We start from the raw sequence: 16098 nt of genomic DNA on the forward strand, positions 1-16098 counted from the left end.
CTTCTGATGTACTGAAATTGTGATATATTCAATTAAAAGTGAAACAATCTGTCTGTAAACAATTGTTGGAAAAATGACTCGTGTCATGCACAAAGTAGATGTCCTAAACACCTTGCCAAAACTATAGTTTGCTGACATTAAATCTGTGGAGGGGATAAAGTGAGTTTTATTGACTTCAACCTAAGTATATGTAAACTTCTGACTTCAACAGATATATATATATACTGTGTGTGTATATATATGCAATGCTGCATAAAAGCTAGACTAAAATATGCCTGCTTTGACCCATAGTTCCATGTTTATTATTACATTTCAATAGACGCCTATGGGGCAATTGATCCATGTTTATCATTAAATTACAATAGAATTCTATGGGGCAATAGTTCCATGTTTATTATTAAATTACAATAGAAGTCTATGGGGCAACCACTCCATGTTTATCATTAAATTTCAATAGAAGTCAATGGGGCAGTTGATCCATGTTTATCATTAAATTACATTAGAAGTCTATGGGGCAATTGTTCCATGTTTATCATTAAATTTCAATAGAGGTTTATGGGGCAATTGTTCCATGTTTATCATTACATTTCAATATAAGTCTATGGAGGAATTGTTCCATGTTTATCATTTAATTACAATAGAAGTCTATGGGGCAATAGTTCCATGTTTATCGTGAAATTTCAATAGAAGTATATGGGGCAATTGTTCCATGTTTATCATTCAATTTCAATATAAGTATATGGGGCAATAGTTCCATATTTATCATTAAGATCAACTGAATTTACCACAGGTGGACTCCAATCAAGTTGTAGAAACATCTCAAGGATGATCAGTGGAAACAGGATGCACCTGAGCTCAATTTCGAGTGTCATGGCAAAGGCTGTGAATACTTATGTACATGTGATTTTTTTCACTTCAATTTTGATTCGTTTCTCATACAAAGCTATCGTATATCGTATGGCTTCAGAAGGCTTGGGATATAGTGCACAAGTTGTATGGACTACTTTTATGGTGTGTGTTTTTTGGACCTTAACCTCTGTCACTATTTACTTTAATTGAATGGAAAAGAACAGTGGGAACATTCTTCAAAACATATTTTTTGTTCCAGAGAAATTAAAGTGTCTAAATTATTACAGAATTTAAATATTTGGGTGAATTGTTCCTTTAACTCTTACATTTTATTTCCTAAAGCTGCTTTTACTGGTTACTGAAAATTAAGTAACAACACTATGATTTACTTGTTCAAACGTTAAAACAACAGTTTTATTTTATTGTTTTTAGTATCAAATCAAAATCTGTGAAAGACGCTAAATGAAACCTGGGCTTTTAAGCAAATTTGCACCTTATTGTGCTTGAGGTGCCATGCCATGAATTGTGTCATCATAAGATTTTATACATTACATCAAATGCAGACAAAAATAACTTTCTAATTAATTAGACAAATCTTGTGGCAAATTGTGACAAACCTGGACAGGATTGGTAATGAATTGTCATTAATGCACAAGTTTCATTATGCAAAATGCAGTGTTCTTAATAAATGCCTGGGTGGCATAAAATGTTTTATGCAACATATGAAAACACACAACATGTTACAGCTTTAACATGCAAATAATGATTGCAAGAGTAAGAATGTCTGCTGTTCAAAATGGAACTTGTCAGTTTTTCAATAAACAAAAATCATAATTGGCCCCATGTGTCATTTAAAAATACATCATTTTCCAACAGATGCAACAGAGAGAGAATATTCAGCTAATGAATAAATGTGTTGTTTTTATTGCTGTCAGTTTTCAATATTCATACATATTCAGTTAGAACTGATCTTTTCACACAATTTAAAGTGCATGAGACAACAATTCAAAGTGTCAATAACATTAAATGGAATGGCACATAGTCCAAACACATATTTAAGACATGTAAATGAAAAACACTTAAAAAGAACTGCTTGTTAAGTATCTGGATATATAACCTAATCAACTCTGTGTCAGTTTTACTGTCGGCATATTAATTAGCTAAACAACAGACGGTCTTAACAAAAGTTGTAAAATCATTTTACGTTAACTCATCCATTACAAGCAAATATATTAAAATAAACAATTAGTTCCCTTTTTTGCTCATGATAAGACGAGGCTGGTTATCAATAATTGTCAAATCAACATACAATAATTCAGTAACATAATGGAAAGGTTCAAGGCTCTTCACTAGACGACTTTCAAGCACTCATGATTCCTAAAAGATGTATTTGATAAAAGTCACCCCATTAGGAGTAATATAAGTTCAGTGGAAAAGTCATCCTTCTGTACTGACCTCAAATATGACCTGTAAACTTGGTTCAAATTACGACATGTTGATTTGTTCTCTTACAGATGTGCAAAGTTATGCTGAGGTCACACTTTCAATCTTGAGATGAAATGAGACACTTCATATGAACTAATAAATCGAAATCTCTGCATATAAACAAAACCAAAAAACTAGGCAAAAATGCCACAGTGTGTAGACACCAGAAATAAAATTCAAACTGTGATGAGTGAGTCTGAGAAACTGGTACTGTGTGATTTAGTGTTGCTTATATAAATCCCTTTATATCCATGAAACGGAGGTGATGTTGTCTGTAGTGCTGAGATCTACCTCAGCTGGAAGTCTGGATAGAATATTCCACGTAGCACACCTTCAATTACCATGTTGGAAAATGTATCTGCAAACAATTGAAGGAAAAAAATATTTTGAGCGAATTCATAACATGATATGCTGATAAATTAATGACAATAAATCACATTAATATTAGCTAAGAAAGACCCCCAATAAAGAATTCAATATCCACTCACTGAGCACTTTATAAGGAACACCTGTACACCAACTTATTATCTAATCAGCCAATCGTGTTGCAGCAGTGCAAAGCATAAAATAATTCAGACACAGGTCAGGAGCTTCAGTTAATGTTCACATCAGAGTATGCGAGCGGAGCGGTGATAATTCCACCTGAGCGGATAGCGCCTTTTTGATTCCACTCCGCTCTCTCAGGCCGCTCAGAGCCGCTCACTCAACCCAGAATGCACTTCGTGATATGCTGATTTGGGAATCTGCAAAATAAGCAATGGGCCTGAGGTTATGGAGCTCAAACGTTGTTTTAGTGAATTTGCAAACCTTATAGCCTAAATAAATGCAAAGTACAAATCAAAATTAAGAACGAGGAAATCGAAAGGAGTGTGGAGAGACCGTGAGAATTAGCAAATATTCCTTTAGGAATCGTACGCATCACATTGCCATGGAGCATGAGGATGTGCTACATGAATATGTTAGTTCATCAAAAGGTGAGCTAGTAGGCTACACTACCATTCAATAATAAATTAATAGATAGGAAGGTATCTTGTTGTTTTGCCATCATGTCAGTGCAGCTGCCAGCTAGAAGCAGGCCCGGTTCTGTGGGGTTGTGAACATTAGAGCACCCTCAATTGAATATGTAAGCTTTATAATATTGTATATTGGTAAAGCATTTTTTCTTTGTAGTGTAATTTGTGAATTAAATAATTTGTATTTGTTTTGGGATCATTAAACTTGATTTCATCTATATTGGACAAAATCTCACTATGCAGGACAAATATTTTTTATTTGTTAAATCCATTGATTAAAACTTGCTGTACATATAAAAAGCGCATGCACAAGACATAATTGTTTGACACACAAAGTCCAGATTCACTTTATGCTTCTTTAAAAGTATCAAGGAAAAACAAAGGGGGCACATGGTATCTAATAATATTTATTTTATATATATATATATATATATAAAATAACCACAGTCCTTTAGATTGCATATGATTCATACATATGAAATATTAATAAATCAACAACACTGAAAAAGAGAAAAAAATATTCACTGCTCTTTTCTGGATAACTTAATACAACCTTTAAAAATCATTTTGCACTTATGCGAGTTCCGTGCTAACGCACATAAGTTTTATCACTCGTAGGGGCATGTTTGATGACTTGTTTAAAATAAATAAAGGCAATTACAACTGAAAACAAAAGTTATTTCTTTATTTGAAGATGTTCAATGGCATATGTGCTAACAGAGAATTATTTGACTGATTATAAATGATAAGGAAGGTCTGGTGGACCCGAATATCTATCAGCATTTGTAAATGCATCCAAAATAAACAGCAAGATTTTATATACTAAAACACAACAATACAAACTCATCATTTCAGATGTTTAAGTTACTAAGCATTTGATCATTTAATAAATGTTGGCCTATAGTCTATATTTCATCCAGAGGGGCACCTCGGCCCATGTGGGCAAAAGGGCAGTTGCTCGGGCTACTGTAGCGACCCCCTGTGTACGTCCTTGGAACCAAGTATACTACAGAGAAATGTAATGTCAGATCGGGATTTGAGCAAATGCTTTTTTATCATCTGCTTGGGCCAGGAGCGGTTGAGTGGAGCACACACGCATAGAGCGGGTTATTGAGCGGAGTGTCACACCGGCTTGCTTCGCTCACATGCTCTGGTTCACATCAACCATCAGAATAGGGAACAAATTTGATATCAGTGATTTGGACTGTGGCATGATTGTTGGTCCCAGATGGGCTGGTTTGAGTATTTCTGTAACTGCTGATCTCCTGGGATTTTTCACACACAACAGTCTCGAGAGTTTACACAGAATGGTACCAAAAACAATCTTTAACTCTCCAGTTTTGGTGAGCCAAGCTTTCTGTTCTTGGCTGACAGAAGTGGAACCCAACATGGTCTTCTGCTGTTGTAGCCCATTCGCCTCAAGGTTCGACTTGTTGTGCATTCTGAGATGCTATTCTGCTCTCTACAATTGTACAGAGTGATTATCGGAGTTACCGTACCCTTTCTGTCAGCTCCAACCAGTCTGGCCATTCTCCATTGAACTCTCTCATCAACAGGGCCTTTCCATCCGCAGAACTGCCATTCACTGGATGTTTTTTGTTTTTGGCACCATTCTGAGTAAATTCTAAAGACTGTTGTGCATGAAAATCCAAGGAGATCAGCAGTTACAAAACTCAAACCAGCCTGTCTGGCATCAACAATCATACCACAGTCGAAATCAATAAGATAATTTTTTCCCATTCTGATAGTTGATGTGAAACTTAACTGAAGCTCCTGGCCTGTATCTGCATGATTTTATGCATGCACTGCTGCCACACGATTGGATGATTAGATAAATTGCATGAATATATAGGTGTACAGGAGTTCCTAATAATGTGATTGGTGAGTGTATAATAAACAGAATAATTATAAATATACATTTATAATTATAAAATATAAATGTATATAATGATTCAAATGCATAACATTATTGTGAATTGATGAGACAATACAAAAAGTGACTTAAACAAAGTCCCCTTTGAGTGTCTATGGGACAATAGGCATTCCGTACAGGATTTTGTCATTTCAGCCAAAATACGTGACATCCCGGCAAATACGGAACAGTTGGCAACCCTACCTTCAGGGGATGTTCTGGGTTCAATACAAGTAAAGCTTTGTCAAAAGCATCTGTGGCATGCTCTTGATTATGTCAGAATTTATTTTGGACTTTTCCATCAGTTTGTAAAAACAAACAAAAATCATATAAAATATAAGCCACTTACAATAGGAGTCTATGGGGCACGCGTACTGAAGGTGTTTTAAAGCACTTATGGATGTTAAAATGTGTGTTGTTTGAGCAGTAAATTTATCTAAATGATCCTTTTAGAAGCAAGACTACTATTCTGAGTTGATTGACAACTTGTTGTGCATTACCAGCTTAATTCCTTTGAGTGGACTTATCATTATGTCATGACAGGAGTTGAAATATACAATGTGACTTGGCAGAGATGTGATTATCACACATTACTGTAAGCCATACAATTTGTGATTTTAAATAATTTTTTGTGATCTACTAGAGGTAGACTGCTACAGTTGAAGTCAGAAGTTTACATGTACTTTAGCCAAATACTTTTAAACTCAGGTTTTCACAATTCCTGACACTTAATTGTAGAAAACTTTCCCTGTCTAAGGTCAATTAGGATCACTACTTTATTTTAAAGATGTGAAATGTCAGAATAATAGCTTTTATTTATTTCATCACATTTCCAGTGGGTCAGACATTTACATACACTTTGTTAGTATTTGGTAGGATTGCTTTTAAATTGTTTAACTTGGGTCAATTGTTTTGGGTAGCCTTCCACAAGCTTCTCTCAATAAGTTGCTGGAAATTGGTCCATTTCTCTAGACAGAACTGCTGTAAATGAGTCAGGTTTGAAGGCCTCCTTGCTTGCATATGCTTTTTCAGTTCTGCCCACAAATTTTCTTTAATTTAATTATCAGCTTTTTTATTGTGGTTTTGGAGCAGTGGCTTCTTCCATGCTGATCAGACTGTCAGGAAATGTCGATATAGGACTCGTTTTACTCTAAACTACTTGTCTACCTGCTTCCTCCATCAACTTCACAAGGTCCATTGCTGTTGTTCTGGGATTGATTTGTACTTTTAGCACTAAACTACGTTCATCTCTAGGAGACAGAATGCGTCTCCTTCCTGAGCGTTATGATGGGTTTGTGGTCCCACTGTGTTTATACTTGCGTACTATTGTTTGTACAGATTGTTTGTTCATATTCATTGTACAGATGAAAATGGTAGATTAAGGTGTTTGGAAATTGCTCCAAAAGGATGAACCAGACTTGTGGAGGTCCACAATTGTTTTTCTGAGGTCTTGGCTGGTTTCTTTTGATTTTCCCATGATGTCAAGCAAAGAGGCACTGAGTTTGAATGTAGGCCTTAAAATGCATCCACAGGTACACCTCCAGTTCAGAACACCTCCTATCAGAAGCTAATTGGCTAATTTTCTAAAGGCATGACATAACTTTCTGGAATTTTCCAAGCTGATTAAAGGCACAGTTAACTTACTGTATGTAAACTTCTGACCCACTGGAATTGTGATATAGTCAATTAAAAGTGAAACAATCTGTCTGTAAACAATTGTTGGAAAAATTACTTGTGTCATGCAAAATGTAGATGTCCTAAACGACTTGCCAAAACTATAGTTTGCTAATAATAAATCTGTGGAGTGGTTAAACAATTAGTTTTAATGACTAATGCAGAGTTTACACTACATGATTTTGTAGACAGTTTTGTGGAGATCGGCAACAAATGCCCGAAATCATAGGCAAATCAGAGCTCGCTCCCGTGAGCGATGAACGCAATGTATGAATAATCAAATATGCGATCTGAGAGAATTACCGATGCGTCGCCGATGTCAGCGAGATGTCTAGCATGTTAAATATCTGGACCTGTCTGCGATTCCAAATCACGCAATGTGAAATGTGTTTTGACTGAATTCAACTGCAGATTTGACCTACAGCCAATGAGAGAGCAAGAAATGGGGCATGGGATGATTCAGTGGGAGGAGTCCTGATGTACCTGACACAGAACATCAACTAGCATGGCTACGGTATCAAGAAAATCTCATTGGACCGAAGAAATGAAGGAAACATTTGTGAAAAATTTGCAGGAGCACCAGATTTTATGTTTCATCTGAACTGTACCACAACCGGGTGGAGAAAGAGAAGAGTTGGAGAGAAATTGCCAATTCTCTTGGACAGTCAGGTAAGCAAATAGTAAGATGTTTCAGTAGGAGGTACTTTTCATATTGTAACCAATAAAATATATGATGCTTTACACATTATGTAAAGGCGATTAAAAACATACACATCATGTTCTGAAATGCAAAACATATGATCATGTATTTGTTTTCGTATTTCGTATCATTTCTTGCGTGTACTCTGTTGTGAAACATAATTTGGAGTCCAGGCAGGGTCGTCTGTGATTCATCAATAGTGAAATGTTTTGTAATGCGTTCACCCTGTCGCCGATTCCTTGTGTAATTTGAAAACTTCCATGACACGACAGACACTTGTGTAATACGGTACGACACTCCAACGTCTTTGAAAGTCATGTAGTGTGTAGGAGGCATAAGTGTATGTAAACTTCTGACTTTAACTGTATATCGGTTTTACCAATTAATTGTGCCAAGTTGCTTTTTGGAACAAACGGTTGGTTATCTGCTAAAATATATGCCGATAGTTGCCAGAAGTTTTTATTATTCCTCCATGCTCCTCAGTGGCCAGTGCTGGAGGATTCTACAGTATAAAAGCGGCCTCTAGAGGTGAAATAAAAACAATCACTGATACCTTGTAGGGATTTGTTGTATCTAAATCTTTTGTTATTGGCAATATTCATCCATATTTCTATCCTCACGTAAATGCATATTTTATTTTGATTAGATAAATCAAGTGTTCTAAATTGAAGCAAAGAAAAATTTGACTATACAGAAACATGCCCAGCAACACATACTACTTTCCTGTGAATAATTTTTTTTTTTTTTTTAAATCATCTGGTGGTGTATAAAATCCTTAATTTGGTGAGCAAAGCCTACAAAACCTACATTTGGTTAATATATAAATATAGAGCATTGTAACGGAGCCAAGTTTCTGTTCAAAATAAGAGTCAAATAAAGATGTATTCTGGGTTGTTTACAGTTAAAAGTCCAGCATTATGCAGCAAATCATCATTTATTCTGGTTATTACAGGGATTCTGAACCTAATAAATCCACTTAAAATAATGGAAGACAGTGATTAGGCCATAGAGTTTTACCATTTGTGGTGGGTAGCAGATATGGATCCCTCTGGAAGAGCAGCGCTGGCTGGTGTGTCAGTTTACTGCAATGTTTGGAGAGGAAAGTTCAGAGAACAAAATTACTCATAAACTAGTTCTCTTTTTTATAAAAGCTTCAAAACAAAAAAAGCTGACTGTGAAATGTATCACATGGGTGGACGTGTCATTTCCCAGGGCCAGCGAAATTAGCTCTTAGCAGCTCAATATGCAACTCCCAATAGTTTGTATATTACACATTTATACAGAAAACAGAAACCTGTCAATGAACTAAATTTTAAAACCAGTTTAAAACGATGTTCTGTGCTTCCTTCAGGTTTTAATATCTTAACACACATACCTTGATTCCTCTGATTCAGTTTCAAATGATCTAAACATGAAAAACACCACAACTTTAACACAATCTATATGCAATTCATAGATTTTTTTTAAGTTGACTAGATTGAAATGCCTTTCTACAAAAGTCTGCTTTCTAAGGCTTCTTCTTTAAGACAAAATTGCACACTATAAAAACTTACCCGCAACTCTCAGTTTTTGGCAGTGATGGGAAATGGCGGATATTGAGGAAATCCAAGAATATCTTTGGAAGAACCTCATTTTCCATAATTATAGTCTATACACACAAAAACACACAAAGAAATAAAATGGGTATTTCAGAGTTTTGGAATGGGGCTGTTTTCTACACTGCATTCACAATTATTAGGCAAGTGAGTATTCTGATCTTATCCGTATTTCCATGCACATTTTCCAACTCCAAACATATAAACTTCAATGCTTATTGGATTCAGTCATTTTCAGGTGGTATGTATTTGTGTAATGAAGGGTGTGGCGAAAGCGACTAACACCCTATATCAAAGTGTGCATAATTATTAGGCAGCTTCATTACCTCAAAGAGATTTAACTGTCATTGAAAATTTAAATATTGTAAAGTGCCTTTCTAGACGGATACAACACTCTTGAAATAACTAAACTATTGAGGCGTGACCACTGGACAATCAAACGTTTTGTTGCGAATAGTCAACTGGGGCGCAAAAAATGCATGGAGAAGAAAAGGCGCAAATTAACTGCAAAAGACTTGAGAAAACACATCATCCTCCAATGCTACCATATTCCAGAACTGCAACCTACCTGGAGTGCCCAGAAGTACAAGGTGTCAAGTGCTCAGAGACGTGGCCAAGGTCAAGAAGGCTGAAACACGACCACCACTGAATAAGATTCACAAGTTGAAGCATCAAGACTGGGCAAAGAAATCCCTGAAAACTGATTTTTCAAAGGTTTTATGGACAGATGAATTGTGAGTGACTCTTGATGGACCAGATGGATGTGCCAGTGTTTGGATCACTAATGGACACCACTTCAAGTCAGGTGCCAGCACGGTGGAGGAGGGGTAATGGTATGGGCTGCTATCATTAAGGATGAAGTAGTTGGACCTTTTCGAGTTGAAGATGGACTGAAACTCAACTCCCAAACCTACTTCCAGTTTCTAGAATTTACTTTCTTCAAGCAGTGGTACAGGAAGAAGTCCTCAGCATTCAAGAAGGTCATGATCTTTATGTGGGACAATGCTCCATCACATGCATCAAGTACTCCACTGCTTGGCTAGCCAGCAAGGGCCTCAAAGATGCCCAAATAATGACTTGGCCCCTTCCTCACCTGACTTAAATCCTATTGAGAACTTGTGGGCCCTTCTTAAATGTAAGGGAAGACGATACATCTCTTTGAACAGCATTTGGGAGGCTGTGGTTACTGCTTCAGCAAAAGTTGAGCATGAACAGATCAAGAAACTGACAGACTCCGTGGATGGAAGGCTCATGGCAGTTACTGAAAAGAAAGGTGGCTATATTGGTCACTGAATATTTTTGAAAGGCCAAAAATGTTATTTAATTGTCATTTTGTATTACTTATTTGTTGCACCTACTCTAAAAATTGAGAATAAACAATTGAGTTGGGAGAAATTATTTTTGTAATTTAGTTGCCTAATAATTGTGCACACTTAGAAATTCCCCTGAGAAAGACAAAACTCACTTTTTCTTTGTTAAACATTCAGGTTTGAGATTCAATAACATTTTGGATTGATTGAGAGCATTGTGTTTATTCAACAATAAGATTAATCCTGAGGAATTCAATTTGCCTAATAATTGTGCACGCTGTGTATTGTGTCATTTCAAATGTTCAGCATATAGGTGGGTAAAATGAACAATACCTGAAGATAGAATTCTAGTCCTTGTCTTCTCTGCTCAAGAACCTTAGGCACCCAGTTCCTGACATGTTTTGAAGGAATTTCAAGAGGTTTAATCATCTTTTTTAGCTGTAAAAAAAACAAAAAACAAACATGTTTTAAAATGTTTCTGGCCAGAAGGTGTCTCAAGAGTTTAGGTGGTCTGTCTGTTTGAGATGTTAAAGGGATATTTCACCCAAAAATGACAATTCTTTCATCAGTGGAATTTCTTTATTTTGCCAAAATTGTGAAAAACTTCCACTGCATTTATGACATTTAACAACAGCAAAACATTCTCTCGTAAATGTGCATATACTGTAAACCCTAAAGTTGCCATTACTGGAAAAAATCAAGTTGTCTTAATTAAACATTACTTGAAATTTCAAGTTTTTGTCTCATAACTCAAATATATATGCTCCTTGAATATATTTATCTTAAAAATCCATAGACTTAAGATTTTAAGTGTGAATAACTAACTATTGAGTATAAAATTTAGGCTATGGGGAATACCCATAATGCCTTGCGCTTTAATTATGTTTCCATGGTCAATGAAGGCTCCCAGCACAACAACGACTGTCTCCTTCACAAACTCAGAGTAAGCCAAAAAAACGATTATTAACTGAATCCCATCTGGCTAAGTGGGAACGTGATCATGGTAAAGCGAAAACTAGAGAGAACATCGGCAGGGCATTTGATTCCTGGAGGGACCTTCCTTCGTTTGGGGATCAAAACCGACCCTGAATTGGCGTTCTTCTTATTGGACAGGTAAGCTCACATAACTGCAAAGCATGTGAAATATACTGCCATAATCTGTATAATTTTATCTAAACTACAATAACACATTAAATTAATGCTAGACAATGTTTAAGATAATACAGAATAACTTAGTTACACAGAAAATATATACAATCTATTATAATAAATCAAGAGCGCATCGATATCAAAGTGACAGTTGTGATGGAATCACATCAATACTGAATTGTGTCAACATATTTATAATGTACAGTCTATTTTATAAACCACTACTGTCATCATCCACCAAATGTAGCTAACAGCTATTGATAAAGCTGGCTAGCTGGCTAGCTTGCTAACGCCGACATGGACTGCATTTATACGATAGTCTATGTGTCATGCAAAGAAAAGTGATTACTTCAAACTACAGTCTCTCATAGTCAGACCTATATCCACACTTTGTTTTTGCCCTGTTCCAGCACTGGAGAGTCAAATATAATATGCAGTCTCAAAGTTTGAAGTAAAACAATTATAACTGCAATTTTAATTATGCTTCCTCATCTGTCAGCATGATGCCAGTGAATCACATTCTCTCTTTGTACGTTACGTCATTGTGTTAGCTGATGCTCGCGTCCCTATGGAGTGAGTGCGAGCAACAGGTAGCTACATATTGTAACCAATAAAATACATGATGCCTTTAGGCGATTAAAAACATATGCTGAAATGCATAACATGTGATCATGCATTTGTTTTTGTATCTTGTATCACTTCTCGTACTCTGTTGTGAAACGTAATTTGGGGAGTCGTAGAGTTTTCAAATTACACAAGGAATCAGAGACGGGTGAATTTCACTATGAATCCCTGACGACACTGCGTTGGGACTAGGCAGTGTCAGTTCTCCTTGTACATGTGCATAGGGGCACCATATAAATTCCTTGTGAAGTGCCTTGAAAAGCATAGCTTACTTTACACTTGACATATTTCCTACTGAAACATGAAGTTGGGATGGGACTTGTTGAACGGCTTGTGCAATTTTTTTAAATAGCCAATAAGCGCAGTCATACAGACACACACACACACACACACACACACACACACACACACACACACACACACACACACACACACACACACACACACACACACTCCTTTGTCCACCGTGCTACTTGTTAGAGTGTGAAACTGTACAGAAGCTGCACTATCTCAACCCGGTTTGGCTGCTTTTCCACTGACTTGCTACAAACAAAATAGCGCATCGCGGACTAATGACGAGCCAGGAGCTGTTGCGCAAGACATGAAGATGAATCAGAAACAAGTGAATAAAACATTTCAACATATCAATGTTTTGAATCACACTACACAAAATATAAAGAGTAAAGAACACTTTCTCGTGATGTACATCTCATGACATCTCTGAAAAATGGCTGCATTAAATATAAATTCCAGACACTTTCATCACGTCTAACTCCTGCGAGTGCATCAAATCAGAAGTGATCCCTATGCCCTAATCCCTTCAAAGACAATTACCCTCCACTCTGAGGACTTCAGGGGGCTGAAAGGTGATAACGGTCAGTCACAACGCACTTCTACAGTGATTATTATTGGCAATTCTGTTTGGAATGGATTGTGCTCTCTTTGCTCCTTTTTTAAAATTCTTATATATGGATTTATGACTTTGCAGTTTGCACTTGTTTATGTTATTAATACTGACTGCTTACTGCTTCTAAACTGTCAGACATCATGGTTTTTCCATTTAGTTGATAATCGCCTCTGAATTTGACAGTCGTCCAAATGACTATTAACTTAGATCTTAAAGGAATAGATCACCTAAAAATAAAAATTCTCATCATTTCCTCACCCTCATGACATCCCAGATGTGTATGGTTTTCTTTCTTCTCCCAAACACAAATAAAGATTTTATGATGAATATTTCAGCTCTGTAGGTCCATTCAGTGCAAGTGAATGGGTACAAAAATGTTGAAGCTCCAAAAAGCACATAAAAGCTGTTTAAAAGTAACCCAAAGACTACAGTGGTTAAATCTAAATCTTCATAAGTGATATGTTAGGTGTGGTTGAAAACCAGATCAATATTTAAGTAATTTGTTACTATAAATTCTTTCACACTTCACAATAGGTGGCGATATGCAGGAAGAATGTGAATCGCCAAATAAACTACATTTATAACTTTTATGCTGCCTTTATATGTTTTTTGAGTTTCAAAGTTCTAATCACCATTCACTTGCATTGAAAAGAACTACAGAGCTGAAATATTCTTCTAAAAATATTTGTATGTTTTCAGCAGAAGAATGAAGTCATACACATCTGGGATGGCATGAGAGTGAGTAAATGAGGAGAGAATCTTCATTTTTGGGTGCACTATCCCTTTAATTCTACAGCTAGTATTCTAAATCTTTAGTCCAAGTTTTTATTATCTGTCAGGTATTTTATTTCAGTGTGATAAAGAAGGTTTAATGGAAGCTCACCATTTTATGTAGAGCATGAAATTCACTGTATCGTTTCTCAACAGTATGCTGTCTACCACACATCAGCACCTCGATCTTGAAAACCTAGTGGAAAAAATGTGTTTACATTTAAAGGTTCTGATGTAAAATATATATACAATATTGATATACATAGTGTGCTGAAAAAGATACAGTCAATGTCAGTGACAATGAACTGACAACAGCTCAAATATCAATATAAGTTCACCATAAATTCAAGCGGTCTAAAAAACCCAATTTGTCGCCTCCCTAGACGGTGTCTTGTTTCTTCAGCTTAGGCCAATTACATGTCCCAGGGGTTGATTTTTGTATTTGAACTAACAGATTTAAACATTTTATTTTTATCTTCTTTTTGTTATATGAAGGTCACATTAAAACGGAATTGAAAACTTTTAACCAGGCATTTATTATATATTTTTGGTACTTTTCAGAGGCCTTTTATTATAGATTTGAATGTTTTAGCCTGTCCCAAACACAGAATATCAATATTAAACTATGAAAATCCATTCTAAAAATATTAATTATTGAATGTTAAAAACTATGATGAAGAGTCAAATAAATATAAGACATTTTAATATAAATTGTGTGAATATGATTAAAACAATATTATTGGCATAATTTACAAATTAAGCTGTAATTTTGCCAAATGATATAAAAGGTATATAGAATGTGTTAAAGACAAAGAAGTTAATCAAATAAAAAATAAAAATCTTAATTTAATTTCCACCACGAATTCTATCAACACGATACATTATTTAAGATGTGGTGAAAATGTTCATGACGTTTAGAAAAAAAATGACATAAATCTCCTGTGATACATGTACATATACACACTGTTGGACATTGCTAGTTGACGAATTAAACCCACTAGTGTTTGTGTGAAAAATGTAAACATAGCTAAAGGAGCCCAAAGACTAAGAAACCCCCTTGAATGCCTAAACATGCTAAGTAGGCATCACTAGGTTTTGAGACTCGTCTTAAATCGACATTGATCGATATGGATAAAGCAAGTAAAGTTCAATGTTTGTAGTCTTGAGCTTTATTGAAAGCGTGTTTACGACCTTTAAAAATGATAATTGTACTCACCGTGTAGCCCTTCTCCACTTTACTGCCCTCCGATCGAAAAGACGGGATTGACACTTCTATGGGATGCATGATCTGTCACGACCAAGTCAGATACCTGTGAATAGTGTTGAGGATGCCCTTTAATGACGTTTCTGCTTGTCAAGCTGACTGGGCGTCTAACATGAGAAAAATATTCAGTTCGCTTATTCTCCATTACCAGCAGGAGGTTCGTTGGTCTGAAAATGTAATGCTTCCACCTATCGGTGCTTGGAGCATAATGCATAATTTAGGAAATATGTCCCTTTAAATAACTGACACGACCTTCTTATTCAACTGCTGGTGTTTTGTAAGTCTGTATGCACACGTTTCTAATAAAAACAAAAGGTCGGTTTCAGTTTATATCTGATTGCAAAGCTCAACCATTTAACCTTGTTATTAAATTAACTGTAAGAAAAAATATTTTACACATATTTTCATTATTTTATGGGAAATATAGGTTTATATATTACTAAAAACCAATATCTGCAACCCTGTTACTTGTAACCATTATCCATTGACACATTATATAGACCTACAGTACTGCATGTTCGCATGTATTGCATGTTGCAAGTGTAAATTGACCCTCTATTTACATGTCTTCAGCACAATTTGTAAAATTATAATGAATCGTTCCAAATAATCAAATCAAATCATGACTGAAGTTCAGATTTTATAATGATATTTTAAGCCTAATATTTAGATTAATTAAAGGGATAGTGAAAATTCTCTCATCATTTACTCACCCTCATTCCATCCCAGATGTGTATGACTTTCTTTCTTCTGCTGAACACAAATTAAGATTTTTAAAAGAATATTTCAGCTCTGTAGGTCCGTACAATGCAAGTGAATCCATATGACTGCAGTGGTTAAATCCA

At 35.7% G+C, this 16098-nt stretch overlaps 1 protein-coding gene across 1 annotated transcript; it reads right to left on the reverse strand.

Annotated features, from left to right (window-relative positions):
• Positions 1 to 1431: 1431 nt before the first annotated feature.
• On the reverse strand, positions 1432 to 15432 carry LOC127636308 (sorting nexin-24-like). The gene is made up of 7 exons (XM_052116768.1): positions 15206 to 15432; positions 14102 to 14185; positions 10872 to 10976; positions 9187 to 9281; positions 9009 to 9038; positions 8651 to 8715; positions 1432 to 2692 (listed from the first exon to the last, which is right to left on the reverse strand). The coding sequence occupies exons 1-7, from the start codon at positions 15272 to 15274 to the stop codon at positions 2622 to 2624; spliced, it is 519 nt and encodes a 172-aa protein (XP_051972728.1). The 5' UTR covers positions 15275 to 15432; the 3' UTR covers positions 1432 to 2621.
• Between the last annotated feature and the right edge of the window lie 666 nt (positions 15433 to 16098).

This window comes from Xyrauchen texanus, chromosome 44 (genome assembly GCF_025860055.1).
Source record: "Xyrauchen texanus isolate HMW12.3.18 chromosome 44, RBS_HiC_50CHRs, whole genome shotgun sequence".
NCBI classification, from domain to species: Eukaryota; Metazoa; Chordata; class Actinopteri; order Cypriniformes; family Catostomidae; genus Xyrauchen; species Xyrauchen texanus.

Excerpts from the sequence above, each read along its gene's own strand:
- LOC127636308 (XM_052116768.1), bottom strand. The coding sequence starts at position 15,274 with ATGCATCCCATAGAAGTGTCAATCCCGTCTTTTCGATCGGAGGGCAGT. Across the intron at positions 9,282-10,871 it reads GACTAGAATTCTATCTTCAG|ACTATAATTATGGAAAATGA; the intron begins GTATTGTTCATT and ends TTGTGTGTATAG. Across the intron at positions 9,039-9,186 it reads CCAAAAACTGAGAGTTGCGG|ATCATTTGAAACTGAATCAG; the intron begins GTAAGTTTTTAT and ends TTTCATGTTTAG.